The 19,725-nt window shown below is 41.0% G+C and overlaps 1 protein-coding gene across 1 annotated transcript; it reads right to left on the bottom strand.

Moving 5' to 3' along the window:
* Positions 1-449: 449 nt before the first annotated feature.
* On the bottom strand, positions 450-16,772 carry RIOK1 (RIO kinase 1). Its single transcript, XM_062617859.1, has 17 exons — positions 16,638-16,772; positions 15,280-15,475; positions 14,446-14,536; positions 13,638-13,707; positions 12,907-12,949; positions 11,604-11,696; positions 10,515-10,627; positions 10,315-10,395; positions 9,683-9,769; positions 9,011-9,148; positions 8,262-8,365; positions 6,362-6,468; positions 5,204-5,269; positions 3,532-3,651; positions 3,281-3,334; positions 2,156-2,296; positions 450-650 (listed from the first exon to the last, which is right to left on the bottom strand). Exons 1-17 carry the CDS (start codon positions 16,706-16,708, stop codon positions 540-542), a joined length of 1,686 nt encoding a protein of 561 aa, XP_062473843.1. The 5' UTR covers positions 16,709-16,772; the 3' UTR covers positions 450-539.
* Between the last annotated feature and the right edge of the window lie 2,953 nt (positions 16,773-19,725).

The raw sequence follows: 19,725 nt of genomic DNA, 5'->3' as shown, positions 1-19,725 counted from the left end.
CTGCCTCCCAAATCACAAAACTCAGCTTTCAGTAAGAAAATGTCAAAGGTGATGCAAGCACAGGGAGGCAGCAAAGGCACAATGGCAGGATGGTTATCCACAGGTGACTGCAGAAGACAGCTAACAAAATTTGCTTCCATACAGCAAAGAAGGCATGGGCCTTTGAACAGCCATTCCGCCTCCTCCAGAAATCTGTTTGAACTGAATCTTTGAACAGCACTCTGCGCTGGAACAAACTGAACTAGCTTGTATGCAGTGTGAGGCAGGGGAAAGACCCCAGGAACAAAGCAATGTGAGTTTAACAACAGGTTAAACCTGCATAGGCAAAGGATTTTAACATGCACAAGTGTTAAACTTGTTCTTTCCTTTGAAAAAACCAATGGCGTACTACTCTGTTCAAACAATTACACCATGTTATTAACAAAATCACTCTCAGAATTAATACTGTATGTATATAAATAAAGTATTTTTAATTTTAAAAAAGATGGTGACTAAATAACCCACAACAAACCATCCCTTTCCCCAAGCCAAAGCTGACTTTATTTGCCTTTCTTCATTTTTGCAGTCTTTTCTTTCCGCTTCTTCACATGCTTTGGGATTTTGTTTTTTCTCTTCTCTCTTTGGGCTTCTTTAACCATCTTTTTCCTTTCCTATAAAGAGCCAAACAGCAATCATTTAAAGCCAGAAGAAAAGAGATTTTTGAGCAGGTCAATCAATTGTTATATTAACAAGTTAGTTAACACACCACATAAAAGTGAGTTTAAGAGGAAGAAATAAAACCTAAAATAAAGTCAATAAGGAATGGTGAGGGGAAAGAAAAAAGGAAGTACAGTTTGGAGGTGGAGCTACAAACTGCACACTGGTAATGGCAAAGCAAATTTCAAACTAGTTAAAACCTCAGCTTCAGGCGACCTTTGAAGAAAGGGAACAAAAGACACTCTTAACTCATGCTATTTACACCGAAGATTACAACAGGATGCCTGATCTAAGTTTTCTGCTACCCACAGGACTATTGTGTTTCTATATGTTATGCAAAAACACTGACCCAGTAACTACTGGTAACTCAGAACAAGCTGATCATCATCAAGATTGTCAAGAAAAGGTGCTATGCTACTGCAATATACTATAACTTGTGCCAGACAGTAAATAGACTACACTCAACTAGGAAACACCAAGTCAGCCTAATAAGACTTGGGGATCAGAGTAATTGCTGCTAATCAGTTGCTCAACCTACAGCTGAACACACAGGTTACCAAAAACCTCATCTTACTCAAAAAGAAGTCCAAATGAAAACCCACCTATAAGATGGGAAATGATCAAGACTTGCCTGCTTCGTATCTGAAAGGCAGGAGCTCTAGATTGACAGAAAGTCTCCAGTAGAGCACTACATTTTTATCTCACAGATACGGAATGAATTAGCCTACCTTTCCTAGGAAGAAAAGCCTAACAAGCAAACACCCAAATCTTGAACCCGTTAAGCCCAGCAAGTTTCATCCTTCTTTTGCAGAGCACCTAAAAAGCTGCCAAAAACCTCTCACCCATGGCTGATACTCTGCAGAAAAGCCTCATGAAAACAGAGCATACTTGTTCTGCATTTTGGAAAACAAAACCTTAAAAGAAACCCACCAAACCCAAACCATAAGCCCTTTGCATGATTGTGTTACATCTCTTGCCCACAGCAAAGCTAGCCAGTCTCTACTAATGGTACTGCAAAAGCCACTGTGGTACAAACATTGTCATCAAGTCTCCAGTTCTACAGATCAACTGGGCTCGGCTCCCTGGACATAAGGAGTTTAATCAGGGACCACAAACCTGAACAGCAAAGCCTGGAAGAGTAGCCAGAGGCACTGAAAAATTGCCCAGGCTTCACTAAGTTCTGCTTTGTGTACCCTTAGAATTCCCTCCAGAGATCTCTCTTCTAGCTTTGTCTAGGCTACAGAGAGCTATGTCATATGTTCCTCTACATTAAAAAAACATACTAATAAAAGCATGCACAATGAAATTCACTTTCTCTGCTCTCATTCTGCACAACACGAAACATGCATAATTTGCTTCAGACAAGAAGTAGCAAGGACCACTCAGAACTACGTTCATATTTTTTTCCTATCACATCAGCAGAAGTGGGGAAAAAGTCAACAATTCCTGGACCGCTGACCTTTTTATCCATGCCAACTTCAGCAGGTTTATCTTTGGGATGTACAGATTCTTTACAGCCTGAATCAGAGTACTCTGAGCTGCCATCATCATCAGAGTCTGTTTCTGACACATCTGCCTTCTTTTCAAGAAGGGCAGGAATCTGTAATATATATCAAAAGAGAATTGTATCAAACAAAAAAAAGACTAATGACAATATATAGACACATAGACACTATATACATAAAAAACCCAAACCAGAATCTGCTGCAAAGAAACGCTTGAGCAAGCTTGTCTGCTCTCCTTTACTATAGCCATCACCCAAGTCTCAAGAAAAAGAATGAAAAGTAGGTTAATCCAAACTAAGAACAAAGAATCTAGAATGTGCAACACAGATTTTTAGGTCAGGGATCACACTGCAGCTGTATTGGCACTTCCAAACTAATTTCCATAAGTTAATCAGCGATTTGCTAACATATGTGGAAGCCAATTTTAAATCATGCCTGGATTATACCCAAATCTACCTTGGGGGCACTCTATGTACACTCTATTGTGAGCACACATATCTACACTGGAAAATTCATTTGATTCACTGTGCCACAGCCTGATCCCATACATTTTTATATATCAGAACATTTACAGAGGAGAATCCACACAGGGCTTCTGCCTTTAATTTAATTGCTACAAACTAATTTGTACCCAACTTCTTATCCAACATGCTTTACAGAAGTGTCACTGTCAAGTACTTCAAACATAGTAAGGCATAATATCTTACACCTTATATTGCAGGGTTGTTATTTGAACCCAGGACACACAGTAATTACAACAAAGCTACCCTGAACATAAAAACACTTGTAGTCATGCTACAATTTAAATCAATTAAGTTTTCCATAACTGGAAAATATCTGCCCTCCTCTCCACCTTAGACATCATGGCCATAGTAAGGATTATCATTTCATTCTTAAGCAACCCATCATCAGCCACAGTGCACGGAAGCAATTCATGAGGTGCAGACACACTGTCTGGTCACTTTGCAGACAAGAGGCTTCTTTCTTGATGCCAGCTGCAAGACAAGGCATTCACTGTGGTCCCTGAAAGTGCTTTCTGAGAACAGCTAAAATTAAGGCTTTCAAAAAGACCCTCTTACCTCCTGAACACCAGACAAATCCTTCTTCAGTCCCGTCACAGTCTGGTAGAGAATCTACAACCAGGGAGAGAGAAAGAAAATTACATCATCAAAAGACGAGCCTAACCAGGGGATTTTAAAGTATGGCACTAGATTCAGTACTCCACACCTTGGTAACAAGGCTTCTGGTTTTGTTTGTTGCTATCAGTTTCCAGTAAGAATTCTCCATATTCCCTCCCTCTTTTTTACAGTGTCTCAGCATGTCTACTTACATTATCTTGCTGAACATTCAATGCCATGTCCTCTTCTTTCAATTTCATCATTATATCCACATCTCTCTCATAGTTTTTAACATCAGTCAAAGTTCGAGGTATGTAAGCCTTCTTAAACACCTAGTAGAGGGAAAGGAAACACAGGCTCTCTAATTTACATATAGTTTCATGATGTTCTTTCCTCCTAATTGTGCATCCTTAAGAGAATAATCATGAACGATTTCATGGCTCAGAGAAACTAAAAATACAGACTATCTGTTTTTTGCAAGAGAGGACTTATCATGCCAGCTACATATTATTGATAGATGATGACTAAAGGCTGCTTTCTTAGCATGACTACCACCAGGCACTTACAAACTTCTCCAATCCTTCCAACTTCCTCTCAACTTGAGCCATATTTTATATTCTAAGGATTTCCTCTAATGTTTTTATTGTGATGTTTATGATGCCTTCAGGAGGAAACTCCATTAAAATGCACTGTTAGAACTTGATCTCTTTATATAACAATACCTGCTACAACCTACAATCCAACTCACAAAAGGTTCCTGCAGCAGAACAGTATGGTAAAACCTAACTGCAGTATGAACACCACCACATTTAAAATTTGTCATGCACTCTTTCTGAAACAGTCCTCCAGCAAACTTAAGTCACTACCAGATCAGAGGGGAGTACTTTGCTTCTCTTCTTCACAGCATCAGTTCAGTTCCAGTAGAAACTCAGTACGCTTTACGATCATAGCTGCTAGACTAAGTGCTGTGCAAAAAAGCAGAGACTTCAACCTCCACAGAGCTTGCCCTTAATCAGCTCTACTCTTGTGATGAAGGGAGTAGCACAAGCTAGCCGTGGTCACATGAGAAGTCTAAGTATCTGAGCCTAGAGTTCAGAAGTTGTATGCTTAAGAAACAAACCAAAAAAAATCTTTCCTTGGCCAAGCTTGAGCCAGCAGCAGTTAGTAAAACCTGCAGAGCTCCAAGAGAAAAAGAAAAGTCTCTGATAAAACAAGCAGCATTGACTCCAAAGATATTCTCCATGTGAACCAGTACAAATAAGTTCTCAGTGATACAAATTCTGCTCAACACAGAGTTGGCTGGGGGTTTTTTGTTTGTTTCGTTTGGGAGAAAGGAAAAACTTTTCCGAAACACACATATAAGACAAAGATAGAAATTGTTTTGCTTTACATCAAGCCTTTTCAGAATGTTAGCAGTTTTCTGTAATGGACTTGAAAAGGCTTCACTTACTGTAAAAGTAAAAGAGAGAATCAGTACATGGAAGAACTGAATTGGACTGGGCCTGGACCTAGGTAGACAATTTGGTCAATGCACACATCCAAATATCCTGCTTCTGAATCACTGGTCTAAAACCACCTGCAAATCACATCTATCCACTCCAGTTTTTTCATTAACTGAACATGAATTGGGAAATATATCAAGGGACCTAGCTTCATGCAAACACTGGTTTAGGAAATGGAATATTTGCCTTCCAAAACCTTATCATTGTCAGGTTTTACACAGGGCATCTCTTAATGCTTCACATCTCAACTAGCTCAAGACATCCCTATCACAAACAGCGATTTGCTTATCAACGGTACACTTTGCCAAATAGAAGAGGACATTTTTCATTGTTTAGAAAAGGCAACGTAAATATTAATTTCGTAGCAAAAATCCTCGCTTACTTCCTCATCCACTTTATCCTGGCTGGATCTTTCCTCCTCTGTTCTTTTGGATGCTATTTCCATTGCCTAAAGAAACATAAAACAATACAAAGTCATCACTCTAGAATCGCATCACTTAAGCCAGTTAACCATTCCCATCTGTGTTTCTCCCTGTATTCCATCCACACTGTCACTCACAAATACTCCAGCCTCCCCTATGGCAATGCCTTCAGCGACACCTAGTGGTAAGCAACGTTTCTACGAAGCACATTTGAAGCTGCAGATCCGCTCCATTAAGAGGGAAAACATGCTTGCTGCTCCTCCCGGACCGAATTATGGCAGGCCCAGCATGACTACAGGACATACCAGTCCAAGGAGAATACAGTGAGCAGCGTTCAGTCCTGGAACTTGGTTCTTCTCACACACATGGAGCAAGCAAGATGACACAGCACAGCTGTTTTGTTCAACCGCAACATGATAGAAAGTACAGAGCACCTGGAAAACTCCACGCTGTACTGGTATTTTGACCACAGTCACATGGTCTTGACCACAAAAGACACATCAAATCTTCACTCTGACCATAGCATATGTGTTTGCCATTTCTCTTGTGTTAATTTAAAAAGCTCTGCCAAACACACAGTCCCCCCTTTTTAAAGAAACATCTAACTGGGAGCAGAAGATTGACAGCTACAGATGAAATACATGGGTGCGGTTAGCAGGTTTCCACCTCCTGAAATCAGTGTGTTTTGCCAGCCAATAAATTTGGCTAGCAAGACCACATACCTAGGAGTAACATTGCCCTGAGTCATTTGCTTCCTCCCTCAGCCCACCCTGCTCAAATTTGTATTCTTAACCCCATTCTCTATATAAGCATGGTCATATTTCTGCAGAGCTTCTTGTTGCCACAAGAAAGAACTAATTTAAAGCACCTGAAACAGCCATTTGAGTTTTCATGATGAGACATTTAGAGAAAATGTAGAATGAAAGTGATGACATCCTATAATGGTATAAACAGAAAAGACCTGTATGCATTTCTGCATACGATCAACATAATATGATGTCATGTACCAGCTTCCTTGAATAGCAGGATGAATACTACATGACATGAAGGACCTTGAACTAGGTCCGATTTTATTGTTCATGTCCTCCTACATAAGCAACAAGGCCATGAGGTCTTACCTTAGACAGATAGTCATCAATGTTCTCGCTTGTGATAGAAGGATCAGTGATAAACTCAAACAGCTCCCTCACAGTCATCACTGCAACATGGTGCTTCTGGAAAAAGTCTACCAGAAAACAAGGGCAGAGAAACACCATAAGTAATTATATGTAACATAAGCAGCTGTGATGTTAAAGTGACAGTTACAGCAAGCCAGCAGCCCTGATGACTTGGTGAAGCCTCAGCAGCATGTACTGCACCATATTGGGTTTAGTTATCAGATGATTCTTGGCCATCTGAAAAAAAACTGTTCATCTTCCAGATGCAACAAACAATGAAAGGAGAATAACTGGATAAATACAAAAGCCAAATCAATTTCAGCAAGGAGCCAGACTGAATGGAGTAGGGGCTAAGTAGTAAAAAATTCAAGACGGGTGTAGTATTTGCAGTGACTAAGATGAAAAATGTATTTCAAAGAATAACAAATGGAGACCTCAAGCTTTTACAAAAGTAAAACAGAAGTACCCACTGAAACACAGTACAGACTAATGACTTCCCTAAAAGGGAAGACATTAACATACTAGATTTTTCCTCAGTAATACATTCAGAATTGGTTCAAGTATAACCAAATTCAGAGGCTGTGCTTTTGCACTAAAGAACAGTAATGAAAGACACTGCATACCGCTTAATAAGCATATCCCACTAAAGTTCTCAGATTTCTCCCCATGAGAAATTAAATCACAGAAAGAACAAAGAAAGACTTAGTTTGGAGGCAGCTCTCTGTGCCCATGGAACCACAAGTCTCTGCAATGATCACAGCTAGGGCAGAGCAAGGTGTTTCTCAGTCTCCGTAGGAGGACTACGCAGAGAAAGTTGCAGTGACAGAAAACAAACAAAACACCAAAACCACTGCAGCTCACTGAAGCGCTAGGACACTTAGCGAGAACAAGCTAAAAGACATGAAGAAGAGCAAGGGTGCAAGTATCTGAGCCAGAAGGGGGTTATTAGAAATCCATGAACAGAAAAGGAGCAAGGAAAAACAAGCAAGCACACTGGCTATCAACAAACACACAGCATCGAAATGCACACAGTTCTATTCCCACAGACTTTCAAAAGTCTCTGAAAAATTAGGAAAAAAGTCAATGCTAAAAGAAAGGGGGGCCAAAAACAGCTCGCAGGGACAGACTTCTTGCTCTCAGGGAGAAACACACCCTGCCAGCTCTGTGTCTGTTACACAACATGCATATTCACACATGAAGACCAAATTTTCCAGAGAAAAATACCATGAAGGTACCTTATTTATCAAAATACTATGACAAGTGATAACATCTCTAATAAATTACTCCAAGCCTTGATCCCCTCATCTGACCTGGACAAGTAAGTGCAGGGAACTTTGTAACACATGGTAACTTCTTGCCAGCTGAGGAATTCCAGATGTGGATTCCACCCACAGAAAGAAACACAGTAAGTGGGCAGAGTCCTTTAAGAAGGGAAGTTAAAACTGGAGAGGGCACTGCTGCAGACTGGGACTGACCTCAGATCTATCATATTTATGAGCTCATAGAATAGTTAGGGTTAGAAATGACCTTAAGATCATTTAGTTCTAACCCACCTGCCGTGGGCAGGGATGCCTCATACTAGACTATGCCACCCAAGGCTCTGTCCAACCTGGCCTTCAACAATGCCAGGGACAGACCTCACTTTGGGCAGATGATTTCTGGCAGGATAGGCTGCACTCTTCTGAACTTGGACCAGTACATTTCTCCCTGAGGAAGTCATGAGAGCCTAGGAGAGGGAGTATTTTAATGGAAGTTTGACAGCCTCTACAGTCAGTTATACCTGAAAGAACAGAGGTGAACACAGTTCACCTTCCTAAATAAACCAGCTATCAGAACCAGAGTTGAAGTGCAGCCCACTCACCATTAACGTTGGCACAATCCTTACGCAGGAACTCCAGTGCGTGTGGGTGGTCATGTTCCACAGCCTGAGACACATCAATGATGTACACATCCCCACTGTGGTACCTGCAAACAAAAAACCAAAAAAATCCAACACATGCAGAGCTGCACTAACTCAACCACTGTTACATGGGAGATTACGAAGGGGCATGGAACAAACTGTGCTTCAAACTTAAGAACCAGCAATCTCAACACATTTCTCTATCATACACCTCACATATTAGAACCAAAGTGGCTTTTTTTGTGTCAAACCTTTCCCACCCTCTACACGAGCTTTATTATTAAACTTTAAAGAAATCATCTTCCCATGAACACAAAAAAGCAGCATTATGAGTAGGGGGAGAAAAAGGAAAAATAAAAGTACCTTAATTTGTTCTCTAGTTGAGAGTTTTTGTTTGCAAGGGGGTTGCGGTTTGTTGGGTTTTAGCTTTCTTTTTTCCTCTTTGTTTGTTTGTTTGGAGTTGGGTTGGGGTTTTTTTGGTGGTTGGCTGAGGTTTTGGGGTGTTTTCGTGCGCAGTTTGTTGACTTTTTTTTTTTTTTAAACAGAGAAAGCTCAGATCTGGGTCAAAAGCTACATAATTCATTAAGTTATAAAACCAAGTCACAAAAGGGGCTCCACCCTCCCCCAGAGGTAGATTAGTACTCTTACTTAGATGTTGCCAATGCATACATTTTAGATGTCACAACTTGGAGCAAAGTTTAGAAACATACAACATATTAAATTCACTGAGATCTGCGTGAACAAGTCTGGCATCTTGGTACATTCTTCTCATGTATTGGATGATTTGCAGGTACAGCTCCCGAACTTTGGAGTCAGATAACTGAGCATTCTTCAGCAGAGGAGCAGGCCTTCAAATTACAATACAAATAACAGAAAGTGAATACTTTTTCCTTCTTCATACCAGCTGCAAATGCTTTAATTCTTGTACCTGATCTTCATGCTCAGTGTGTCAAGCAAGTCAGTATGAGCAGCTAAGTACATGGAGCCAGCATGAAAAGCAGCAAAGCATGGTATAAGCTTGCCAAAGATGCTGGAGCTCTGTTTTGTGAGTTAATTTGGACCATGCCACATAAATGTTTGTACTACAAAATGATGAGCTATCTTTATACATGATTAGCAAACCTTTCCAGTCTTAATCTCCAAGTAAGCTTATTTATGAATTCATTACGCACACAGCCAAGGCTTCAGAATCATGTAGATTGTCTGCAGTAGTAGTGGCAAATGTCTGGGTATTCTAAAAGTTACATGCAGATGGAAGTGTAACATGTTAATTTTATAGGCCTAAAGTAATAATAAGTAAAGCCAGAGAATTGGTTGGTTTGGTTTTAAGAAACCTTTGTGGAAAACTACTAATAAATATTTGATTTTCTAAGGTTACTTACCTATCACCTTTACCAATAAAGCCCATGAGAAGCACATGACTTCTTAGCATAATTGGCTCTGGGCAAGGTATCTGGGCTGTGTTCAACCTGTAACACAGGAACAAAGCCACAGAAAAATTAAACCAAACTCTACTGTTTGCATTGCACTTGTGCCTATAGGAACTCTGTTCCTTTAAGCATCATACACAGGAAGATCTCCTCTACTCAGGAAACTCTCATTTGTTAAGAACAACTAGGAAATGAAAAAAAAACACAACCATTTTGGCTCTGACCCTTCTCTAAGCACACTTGTGTCAGACAAAGAATCTTTACACAGTTCAGGTTAATCCTAGATTAACCTGTATCATGCACCATGTCGTTCCTCAGCAGCAGTTATTTCCAGTTTTTCCTCACTTTTCAGTCATATCAAACTGGGAGTTTAGACACTGAAAAGCTTAGAGCAAGTCAAAGGAGTATCTTTATTCCTCCCTCCCCTTTCTTTTCTCACCCACAGGGAAGCTTAAGACACTTTATGAATAGCCCAGAGACCTAGAAGGTAGAGGTAGCCACAACCTAGCAATAGGAGAGTACCTCCTATAAACTTAAAAGTTTCAGATACCTTTTGATGCTCAAATAAAAACTGGAATAATCACCTTATTAAATTCCTCATTTCTTTTTCAGCCCATGTCTTCACCATTTTTCTTGGGTTGCCTTTACAATATCCATGACGAAATCTTTAAATAAAGAAGCCAACAGGGACTCTTAGCTAAACAATGCAGTATTAGCACCAGTGACTTTACCACCTTTCAAACAATGCCTTTTTCCCAGTAAAACCAGGCAGGAATCAACTCACCTGAATTCACCACTCACATACTTATCCCGATCTTTAAACATCAGGATAGATGTTTTGTAAATCTTTATTGCTCTGTTCTCCCCACTTGCAGTACTGGCATGATACACATTAGCCTATCAAATTATAAAGGGAAGAAATAACATTAAATAAAAACTCTTTAAACCAGCATAACCTCTCCTTTTCTCTTTCCAACACCTGGGAAAGATCTGATAAAATGATCTGATCTCACCCCAGTCTCTACATAGCACCCAGCTGAGTGCACAAGGGCAGTTTACAGGAAGTACATGAGACTGGGTAGGGGTGTGAAATGCGTATGGGACAAAAACAACAATGCACAAGAAAACTCCACCTCGTTCACATTTTGGAGACTGAAACAAGCTCTTGTGCAAAGGGTTAATTTGAGTCGGTGCACTACTTTGGCTCTAAAGCATAACCCAAATACCTCATATCGACACCTCTGCACAGGGTGGAATTATGCCTTTCATCAGCATCCAAGGACTTGGAAGAAAAGCAGATCTGCCCAGGTGGCCAAGCATTCTAGGACTGATTTATTAATTTACTTGGAAACTTGTTTTCTGGTTTTAATTATCTGCAATATTACTTGATAATAACAGCACGCAAACATGCTCATTTTGTAAAAGCAATGAAGATTCAATAGCATTTTAAACAAAATTTTGTTACACCATTTAGATACTTCCATGTCTGCGAACATGTGGAGCTGGTCGGATCTGCATGTAAGAGAGTCTCACGTGAAGAAAGAACTACCTGGCTTTGTATGTTTTTTTATGCACTGTTTAACAGCATGTGTACATATATACATAACCATCAAAAAATTTCAGTTGCAGCATACAATTAACAAGATCCACAAATATAAGATAACATTTAAGTATTCTGAGAAATCTTTCATACTTGGGGAAACTTGTTTTCTACAATATAAATTGCATTTTATCTTAACATAACTTCCTACCAATCAAGCAACACAGAGAAATAAATAGTGCTAAACCCTAGTATTTCATCTTTCATCATCTGAGCAACATAAGCTTCTGCTTAGCTTACTAAGACTATTATATCATTTGTAATAAAACTTACTTCTTTCCCTGTGCTGATGCAGCCATTGATTTCTGATATGACACCTCTAGTTAGCATCTTGAACAGAATCATCCGGGTCCTTGGATCTAACACCTCAAATTTAATACAGAATAGTCAGCACAATGGATGTCTTTGAAGAAGAGAAAACCTAACAATACAGTCCAGACTTAGCACCATGTTAAAGGACCCATGGCATCAGACTATTCTTAAGGATCAAATGATAATCCAAACAGCAACCACTCTGAATTTTCCCATGATTCTAGAATGATACTTTACTTTCTTTTTCAACATTACTTTTCTCTTTCTTAAACTAAGCATATGTCCTTGAGCTACCTCTAGAAGAGACGTAAAAGAACGATTTCCCCACCCACAGTTGCATTCAATGTGTTAAAATAAGTTTTCTCTTGATACACAGCTATTATAACTGGGATAGAGCAGCTTTCTGGCCTTCAGTCAGTAATATTTCAGTCTTGCTAAAGAAGAAAAAACCCAAACCCAGAATCTCTTTATTGCTCTTTGGAATTTAGTACGAGTTTAAGATGGAATTCTGCCTTGCAAAACACAATGCTAAGCACAAAAATAAGCTAAAAATGTTTATGGAAGCAAGTACAACCTTCATACAAGAAACAAAGAAGAAACAGGTCAGTTCAGGATAACTTGTTTCAGCTGGGATAGAGCTCATTTTTTTCATAGTAGCTGGTACAGGTCTGTGTTTTGGATTTACTGTGAGAATAATGTTGATAACACACCAATGTTTTAGTTGTCAATAAGGAGCGCTTGCTCTAAATAAAGGACTTCTCATTTTCCCATGCTCTGCCAGGGAGGAGGGGCACAAGAAGCCAGGAGGCAGCATTGGCAGGACACCTGACCTGAACAAGCCAAAGGGACATTCCATACCAGAGATCGTTCTGCTCAGCATCTAAACTGTGGAGTCTGGCTGGCAGCCACTGACCACTGTTTAGGGACAAGCTGGGTAGCAGGTGATGAGCAGCTGTATTGTGCATCACTTGTGCTTCCCAAATCTTAATCCTCTTCTTCTCTTTTTTTCCTGTTATTGTTATTATTATTTCTATTATAATTAATTTAATTTCAGTTATTAAACTCTTCTTATCTCAACCCACAGGTTTTATCTTTTCCCATTCTTCTCCCCATCCCATTAAGGGGGCAGAGAAGGAGTGAACAAGCAGCTGTGTCTACTTCATTGCCAGCTGGGGTTAAACCTCAACATCATTTTACTGTTGATTCCACAATTTCGTATTATTTATTCCAGTCAAAAGATAAATTTGATGAATTAGGGACTTACCTGTTCTACTGTTGCTCTGTCTGACTTGTCTTTGACTCGATACCTAGCAAAAGTGAAAAAAAAATTATACAAACCCACATATGGACTCAGTACTTCAGAGTAAAACATCACATTCTCTATCACTGATGACAGCCTCCAGAAGTAAGGCTTTCAGTTCATACAAAAGCAAAAGGTTTCTTCTGCAGGTGAGAGGGAGTAGGGAGAGAAACCCATAAACATCAGTGCCCTTCACTCTTATAGTATCTTATTGCCTCCTCTGAACTACGCTTATTCAGGAGAAAACAGTATCCGTCTTAACAACTTAGGGCTGTAAGCTGCAGGCTTAGTACCACCTTTCCCTCACCAAATCACAGCAGAAGGAAGTGATGAAGGAAAAGGCTTTCAGTACCTTTTTAGCCCAACATCTTAAGGACCTCTGTTTAGAAACAGGATAGCAGCAATAAAGTAGTCTCTTTCTAGTGGAATGACACCCATCACTTCCATCTTACTACACCAATACAATCAGATGTGCTACCAGAAGCAGCAACAGAAGAATCAAAACTTTGGAATGATTCATGCAATTGACTGGGAAACCAAAAGGTTTAAATCAAAAGGCAAACTGCATGCAGACTGCTTACAGATTTAGTTTTTCTTAATAAATTATTCAAAACTCAGGTTCACACTAGGAAATAAGAACTACTCTTCTGGGTTCAAATTATTTGGTTGAAAACAGAACCACGAATAATACTCACATGTCTGCTTCCTTCTGTCTAGACTTTTCCGTGACTCTGTTTATAACAGAGTCATCAAAATTTAACTTATCTGAAAAACACGTAAGATTAAAAAAAAAAAATCCAAATAAGTTTAACAATTGCCCCTATAATTCTGTGGCCAGTCAATATGCCACAAAACAATGTTAAAAGACAGGTGGAGCTCTCTGTAACAAGCACAGAAGCTTAGCTACATACCAAAGTTAACCTAGCTTTCCACTCTGTCTACACAGATGAGTGAGACAGTCCCACAGACCTGGAGATGCAATGCCATCCAGAAGTAATGCCCTTTGGATAATGCTTCACCTTTAAAGTTTTCTTCCTTTTTCTTATCACAATCAAATGCAAATTTTTAAGTAATAGCCTCCAGGATTCTTTCCCCATGATATATTTTAAATGGTGTTTGATTAATTGCTAAATGTATAAAAGCTGCTGTATTTTGGTACATATACCAGCACCACTCTTTTGAATCTTCATTTTAGAACCACTTCATTATAAAGGAAAACACAACCTCTGCTTACTACCCTGTCAAAAGCCCCCAGTCACATCTAGCCCTAACAGCCTAACAGGCTGGCCTGAACTGCCATTTCCATCACACGGTAAACACCAAACTACACTGGCTAGGACAGCAGCCCCTTCACTCATCACAGAAAGTTTACCCCATTTTTTCATCTGTTTGACAACTGTTAACTCACTCCAGTGAGTTCTGGCATAAAGTAAGCTAAATTAGTCTGAGAATATCACAGAGAGGTATCTAGTTTCATAAAGACAACAATGCAATTATACTCACCTAAATTAATTTTATGTTCAAATTTCCTTAAAGCCTTGTCTGTAGGGGTAGACATTTTTGCTGAATAGCAACTAGGGGTCTGTCTATTTGCCTGAAACAAAGGATTTGTTAATTTAAGTTGCCTTCCTAAATAGCCTTTTTAAATACAGACAACATCACTGGAAAAAAATCAGCTCAAATGCCTATTCCTAGAACTAAAGAAGGAAAACCAGAAAAGGTGAGGCAATGAATTAACATTAGATTTTATTTAATTCAAGAAATTAAAATACAGGTGACGCACCAGTTAAATATTAAAAAAAAGTGCCCCAATTCAGAGTTCTTTTTAATCTGGAAATTCAGCTGCAAGTCTTTCACTTTAATACTTTTCCTATCTGTAACAGGAAGAGAAAGAGCAGACAGAAGCAAGGAGAAAAAGGAGAGGAAGAAACAAAAAGCTAATAACAAGCAGGTATGGTCTTAATTTTAAATAGAAAGGATGAGGAATATGCTGAAAACCACAGAGGATAAATATCAAAAGGTAAGCAAAATCAGCAGAGATCAGCCCGGGGAAGGAAAGGAAAGTTGAAGAAGGTAAGGAACAGAAAGAAAAGTGCAATGACAAAGAGAATCCAGAGATAGAGTTTGAGAAAAGGAAATGAAGCAGAGCTCTGGCTACTTCGTATATATACACATGGCATGGCAGATGAACAAGAGTCAAAGGAAGGGCATTCCCTCAAGCTAAAATTTTCCGTTTGAATTTATGCTCAACACAATACTAATGAAGAATAATGCCTTCAGGTTAGCCCCATTTGCTCTCAGGCACCCTTTATACTCACAAAGTAGCCTTCAACATACCTGAGGATTGCATCCACCAGCAGTACTGTGGCACTTTGTGAGTCTTCCCACTTCATCATCCCAGTCCCAGTCTTCATCTTCCTCTTCATCGTCATCATCACCATCTCCTTCCTCAGAGTTAATTTCTTCACATATGCTTGACTGGCAGTTGGTGACCTCACCTTCTTCAGCTATTTCTGTTTCTTGTGTAAATTCACTTTAAACAAATACGGATGTTTGTATTAGTACAAGTGCTTGTTACAGTCATCAGAATTTCAATACACTTATCTCAAGAGACGATTTCACAAGGTTAGCTCTCCATGAGATGTTTTTCACTTCACCTGTCTAAAAGCAAGCATATACGAGGATGTCACTGCCTTTAAAGGCTGGACTACATTTAAATTATCTTCTTCACCACAGCAGTGCTGCCTTCTAAGTTGTTCTACAGTTACATATATTTAGATCCCTCTGATTCCAATCAGACAAACATGTTAGATCAGGCCATCTGGCTCCTTCATCAGAGATGAGCCACTCTGCTTGCTGCCACAGCAGATCACCATCTGACAAAGTATCACACAAAAGTCCACCAGAGACAGCCAGACTACCTGCTGGTAAAGCAGGACACCAGCACAGTCTAAATAACAAAAACAAACAAACAAACAGTTAGACCTAAATAAGAATCTGTGGGAGAAATAAACCATTTTGACTTACTTGGGCCTTAGTGTAGTACATCACTTTTCTTCTGCCAGAACAAGTACATTCTAAAGCAGACTCTCTGCTGGTATGTGACATTTAATTAAGTAAATCATAAACTGGAAAGAAAACGGCTGGCACCCATAACACAGACTATTCCTTATTCACTCCCTGCTAAATACAAAAAGCTCTACGCTTTCAGTCCAGCAGAAAATGGGCTTTCATTCTAAAAAGAATCAAACCGATCTGCTGTCCTCAGCAACTCACTGTTCTCTTACACTGTTTCCCATGCTCAGTTACAATCAAATACTACCAAGGTGAGATCGCCTCTAGTACCCCGAGCCGGCAGGTGCGTCTGCCCATTTTAGAGGTGAAGCAGAAAATTACAAGGAACCGAGAAAGCAAGCTGAGAGCGCGCACGCAGCCTCCCCTCACACACGCTCCCAGACCTCGCGCAACATACCCACCCCCTCCGCCCGGCCTCCTGCCCTGCCGCCGGGCTCTCGCCTCCCCGCTCGGCGCTTTTAACCGGCCACGCCTGGGAGAAGAGGCACCCGAACAGCCCCTCACGCCGGCGGCTCCAGCAGGGCCTGCCGGAACCGCTCGGGACACGCCAGGCAGGCCAGTACGACCTCGTCCCCCCTCCTCAAGAAGCCAACACCCAGCCCTCCGCCACGTCCTCCTACCCGTCGGAGCACTCCGCATCATCAAACTGGCCGGGCACGGCCTGGCTCATGGCTAGCGCCCGGTAATCCATGACAATGGCGGCGGTAAACCGCGCGGTACGCCTACGGCAGCGGCAGAGGGACTGAAAGCATCGAGAGCGAGAGAGGGCTCGCAAGTGAAGCGCGGCCAACCCGCCCGCTCCTCAGGCTCCGGCACGGGAATTGGCTGCGAACGCCTGACGTCAGAAGCCTTAAAAAGCCTTGGAGCCCTCCTCTGGGCTGAAAAAGGGCATTTGCGCAACAGGTTTTTAGGTGGTTACCGCAGAAATATGAGTGACCATCTACAGCCTTCCAATATCCAAGGGAGGGGCGCCTACAAGGATGCCGAAGATTGACTATTCGTCAGGGATTGCAGCGATTGGACATGGCACAAGGGGTTCAAACTTAAACAGCAAAAGTTCAGGTTAGATACAAGGAAGAAGTTCTTTACTGTGAGAGTGGTGAGGCGCTAGAACAGGTTGCCCAAAGAAGTAGTAAATACCCCATCCCTGGCAGTGTTCAAGGCCAGGTTGGAAGGGGCTTTGAACAGCTTGGTCTAGTGGAACCAAGTTCCTGCAGGAGAGTTGGAACTAAATGATTTTTAAGGTCCCTTCCAACCCAAACCATTCTAACTGGATGTTTATGCAATTTGGAGCTCAGCAAATTCTGTATTTTTAGGTGTATATGCATCACCATGAGAGGGATTTCAACTGCCATGCACTAAGATGAGTTACAATAACATTTTATCTATCAATATAGATAAAATACATAAGCCGTGGAGTAAATGCTGAAGAGGCAGTCACACAGATTCTTCAACAAAAGTATTAATGCAGAAATAGTCTCTCCCTTATGCACGTAAACCATTATTTGCCTTTTGCTGACATCTTTGAAGAAGCACACACATCTAGGAGAACCATTTAATAAGTTCAAAGTAGAAACTGGAAACATGAAATAAACTTTATTTATAGTCCACTGACTTGAAGAATGCTCCACCTTTTTGTTAAACATGTTATGAAATTGAAGGCATTTTCCCCCAATAATTTTGCCTGTAATTTCTAACTGAAAAATTTTAAAATGCAAGGATACAATGCTTGCACATAACTGTGACCACACACAGAATTCCTGTGGCATTGACATAAGAGATGTCAAACCTAAAAGTTGCAATAACGGCCATCATTTTCCATACTTATTTTGTTAAGTCTGTGAATACATACACAGAGCAGTCTGTGCAAGAAGCAGCTTACTTCAGTTTTCACAGTGTCTTTCAGATTGTAAATTGTTTAATATGGGTAGAGTACTTAGCGCAAAACAACCGCAACCTAGTAGGCTTTAAGGCACAGCTTTAATATTGCAGTCTGGGCTAAGTGTTTTACTAAAGCTAGGCAAGGTATCTCAATTATTTTCACAAGCACTTTTAATTAACACCTTTTTGCGCCCCTACCACACACAAACTCATGTCAGAGCACCACACCGGTTAATTAGTAACACCAGGATCAGCTAACCCAGATGGAAAAGCAGCACACAAAGTACATAGTCACTGCTTAGACAACACAGAATGTTCCAGATTCTAGTGTTTTTCTAAATGGAAAAACTTCTATAGCATCCTAGTGTTCTTTCACTTCCCCAAGAAAAAATATTTGCCTGCCTGCCCCCTCCCCCCCAAAAAAAAACCCCAAAAAATCCCCAAACCATCAACCAACCAAAACAACCCTCAAACAAAAACCACATTAAAAAAAAAAACACAAAACAACCAAACTATGACTAGGTTAAGTCAAACATGTTTGGCCAAATATTATTAAGTTAAACAAATTTTAGGTGGGCGACTCCCTTCTGAGGGGAACAGAAAGCCCATTTGTCGACCTGATCCATCCCACAGGGAAGTCTGCTGCCTACCTGGGGCTCGGATAGGAGATGTTAAAAGGAAACTCTCTGATCTGGTGCAGCCCTCTGACTACTATCCGCTGCTGGTTTTTCAGGTTGGCAGTGATGAAATTATTACAAACAGGGCAAGGGCAATGAAAAGAGACTTCAGGGCCCTGGGACAGCTGGTTAGAGGGTCTGGAGCACAAGTGGTGTTTGCTTCCATACCTGTTACAAGGTGAAGGGATAAATAGGAAGAGACTGCAGATCAATATATGGCTACGGGACTGGTGCCAAAGGCAGGGGTTTGGGTTTTTCAATCATAGGCTGCTATATGAGACACCTGGTTTGCTGGTGGCAGGTGGGATACATCAGTCCCAGAGGGGAAGAAGGTTTCTGGGGCAGGAGTTAGCAGGGCTCATTGACAGGGCTTTAAACTAGGTAGGAAGGGGGAAGGGGAGATAACTGGGCCTGCTGGGGACAAGCCCAAGAGAAATATGCTAGGCTTGAAGAATGGCAGACTAGGGAGGACTCTTAATCTACTGTTTCATTTGAGGGAAAGGATAGTTGTTTAAACCCTGTCCTGCAGGGGAAAAAGGGTACCTGGGCAAGAGTTAGCAGAGCTCACTCACAGAGCTCTAGGTTAGATTCAAAGTGCGAGGGGGTTGTAGCTGGGTTTGAACTAGTGGGGCAATGTTCTAGTATGAATGAAGACCAGAAGGCCTCCCACCTTCCGAGGGTGCCACTAGCGTGCTCAGCTCACTCCCTGAAATGCCTGTACACCAATGCACGCAGCATGGGGAATAAACAGGAGGACTTAGAAGTCTGTGTGCGACCAGTACAGGCTGGGGGCTGACCTGCTGGACAGTAGTGAAGGGGAAAGGGACCTGGGGGTCCTGGTGGATAGGAGGATGACCATGAGCCAACAACGTGCCCTTGTGGCCAAGAAGGCCAATGGCATCCTAGGGTGCATTAGAAAGGGTGTGGTTAGTAGGTCAAGAGAGGTTCTCCTCCCCCTTTACTCTGCCTTGGTGAGGCCACATCTGGAATATTGTGTCCAGTTCTGGGCCCCACAGTTCAAGAAGGACAGGGAATTGCTTGAAAGAGTCCAGCGCAGAGCTACAAAGATGATTAAGGGAATGGAACATCTCTCTTATGAGGAGAAGCTGAGGGAGCTGGGACTCTTTAGCTTAGAGGAGACTGAGGGGTG

Source organism: Pezoporus occidentalis, unplaced genomic scaffold, assembly GCF_034315485.1.
Source record: "Pezoporus occidentalis ecotype Australia unplaced genomic scaffold, CSIRO_AGI_Poc_V1 ctg2, whole genome shotgun sequence".
Classification (NCBI taxonomy): Eukaryota; Metazoa; Chordata; class Aves; order Psittaciformes; family Psittacidae; genus Pezoporus; species Pezoporus occidentalis.
This window is presented reverse-complemented; position numbering and strand designations above follow the sequence as displayed.